The sequence below is a fragment of the Egretta garzetta genome, unplaced genomic scaffold (genome assembly GCF_000687185.1).
Source record: "Egretta garzetta isolate BGI_Z169 unplaced genomic scaffold, ASM68718v1 scaffold512, whole genome shotgun sequence".
In the NCBI taxonomy this organism is placed as follows: Eukaryota; Metazoa; Chordata; class Aves; order Pelecaniformes; family Ardeidae; genus Egretta; species Egretta garzetta.
In genome coordinates this window covers 132,056-133,017 of record NW_009258953.1, presented here as the reverse complement: position 1 = coordinate 133,017, position 962 = coordinate 132,056, and the positions used below count along the sequence as shown (strand labels likewise).

Sequence of the window (962 nt, the reverse complement as noted above, 5' to 3'; positions counted from 1 at the left end):
TATTTGTTATCTGAAGTGCTGTGGTATGAGTCATGAGTGTGATGAGCTTCAGGGAGTTCACAAGGATGGTGAAGTACGAGACCAAAGAACTACGATCTGAGGCAACCCTAGAGATTGTGGAGGGGCTGACTGTGGCACATTGCAGAGTTGAAGCAAAGTAGGCAGAACGGGAATAACCTTTCTGACTCTACTGACCCATTTACTGGGCAAGTTGCCTTACAATGGCTCTGTGCCTCAGTTTCTCTTTGAGAGAAGGGTCATTAAACAGTGTTTTGGCCTTGGGATGGTGAGCCTTGCTTTGAAGTCTGCTACCCAAGTACATACCTGCAGCGCTCCACTGAGTGAGAGCAGCTCAGTGTAAGGTTACACGTGTGGACATCTCTGCTGGTCTTGAATGGATGTTGTGATTGCTCAATTGTTCCAGGATCCCTGTATCCCGATATGTCCCCTCAGGATCAGAAGAAGGATGATGCTGTTTTCCCGGGAGGGAATTATACCTATACTTGGACTGTCCCTGAAGATCACAGCCCAACTGCTGATGACCCAAACTGCTTGACCTGGATCTACCACTCTCATATTGATGCACCAAAGGACATTGCATCGGGATTAATTGGACCATTACTTACATGCAAAAAAGGTAAACACTCCAAGAGACAGCAGCTGAAGGGCTGCAGTTCCATACTGTGGAGATTTTGTGGTGGCTTGAACAAGGGTAGGATGAGAAGATATTCCAGTGGGCAGCTCCCAGCTTCACAGGAAAAAGCAGCATGACTGGAGAAGACAGAACCCATGTTCTAGCTGGGTTCTGGTCATTGCGTTATCGTTATCCCTTAGTGGCTGGGTGGGTGAGCTTGTGGGCCTCTGGATCTGAGAGTGATGTTTGAATCCATGTTAAAAGCAGGAATCTTGTGTGAGACCTAGTCTGCGTATTAAAAAAAAAATGGGGACTGCTTGATTTCAGC

At 47.1% G+C, this 962-nt stretch overlaps 1 protein-coding gene across 3 annotated transcripts in view; it reads left to right on the top strand.

Annotated features, from left to right (window-relative positions):
• The window catches only part of HEPH (hephaestin), a 25,010-nt gene that overhangs the window by 5,778 nt on the left and 18,270 nt on the right, over nucleotides 1–962 (top strand). For all 3 annotated transcript variants that reach the window (XM_035890138.1, XM_009634516.2, XM_035890139.1), the window contains exon 4: nucleotides 425–637. In XM_035890138.1, the coding sequence (XP_035746031.1) occupies nucleotides 425–637 (213 nt within the window). The remainder of the gene's footprint in view (nucleotides 1–424; nucleotides 638–962) is intronic.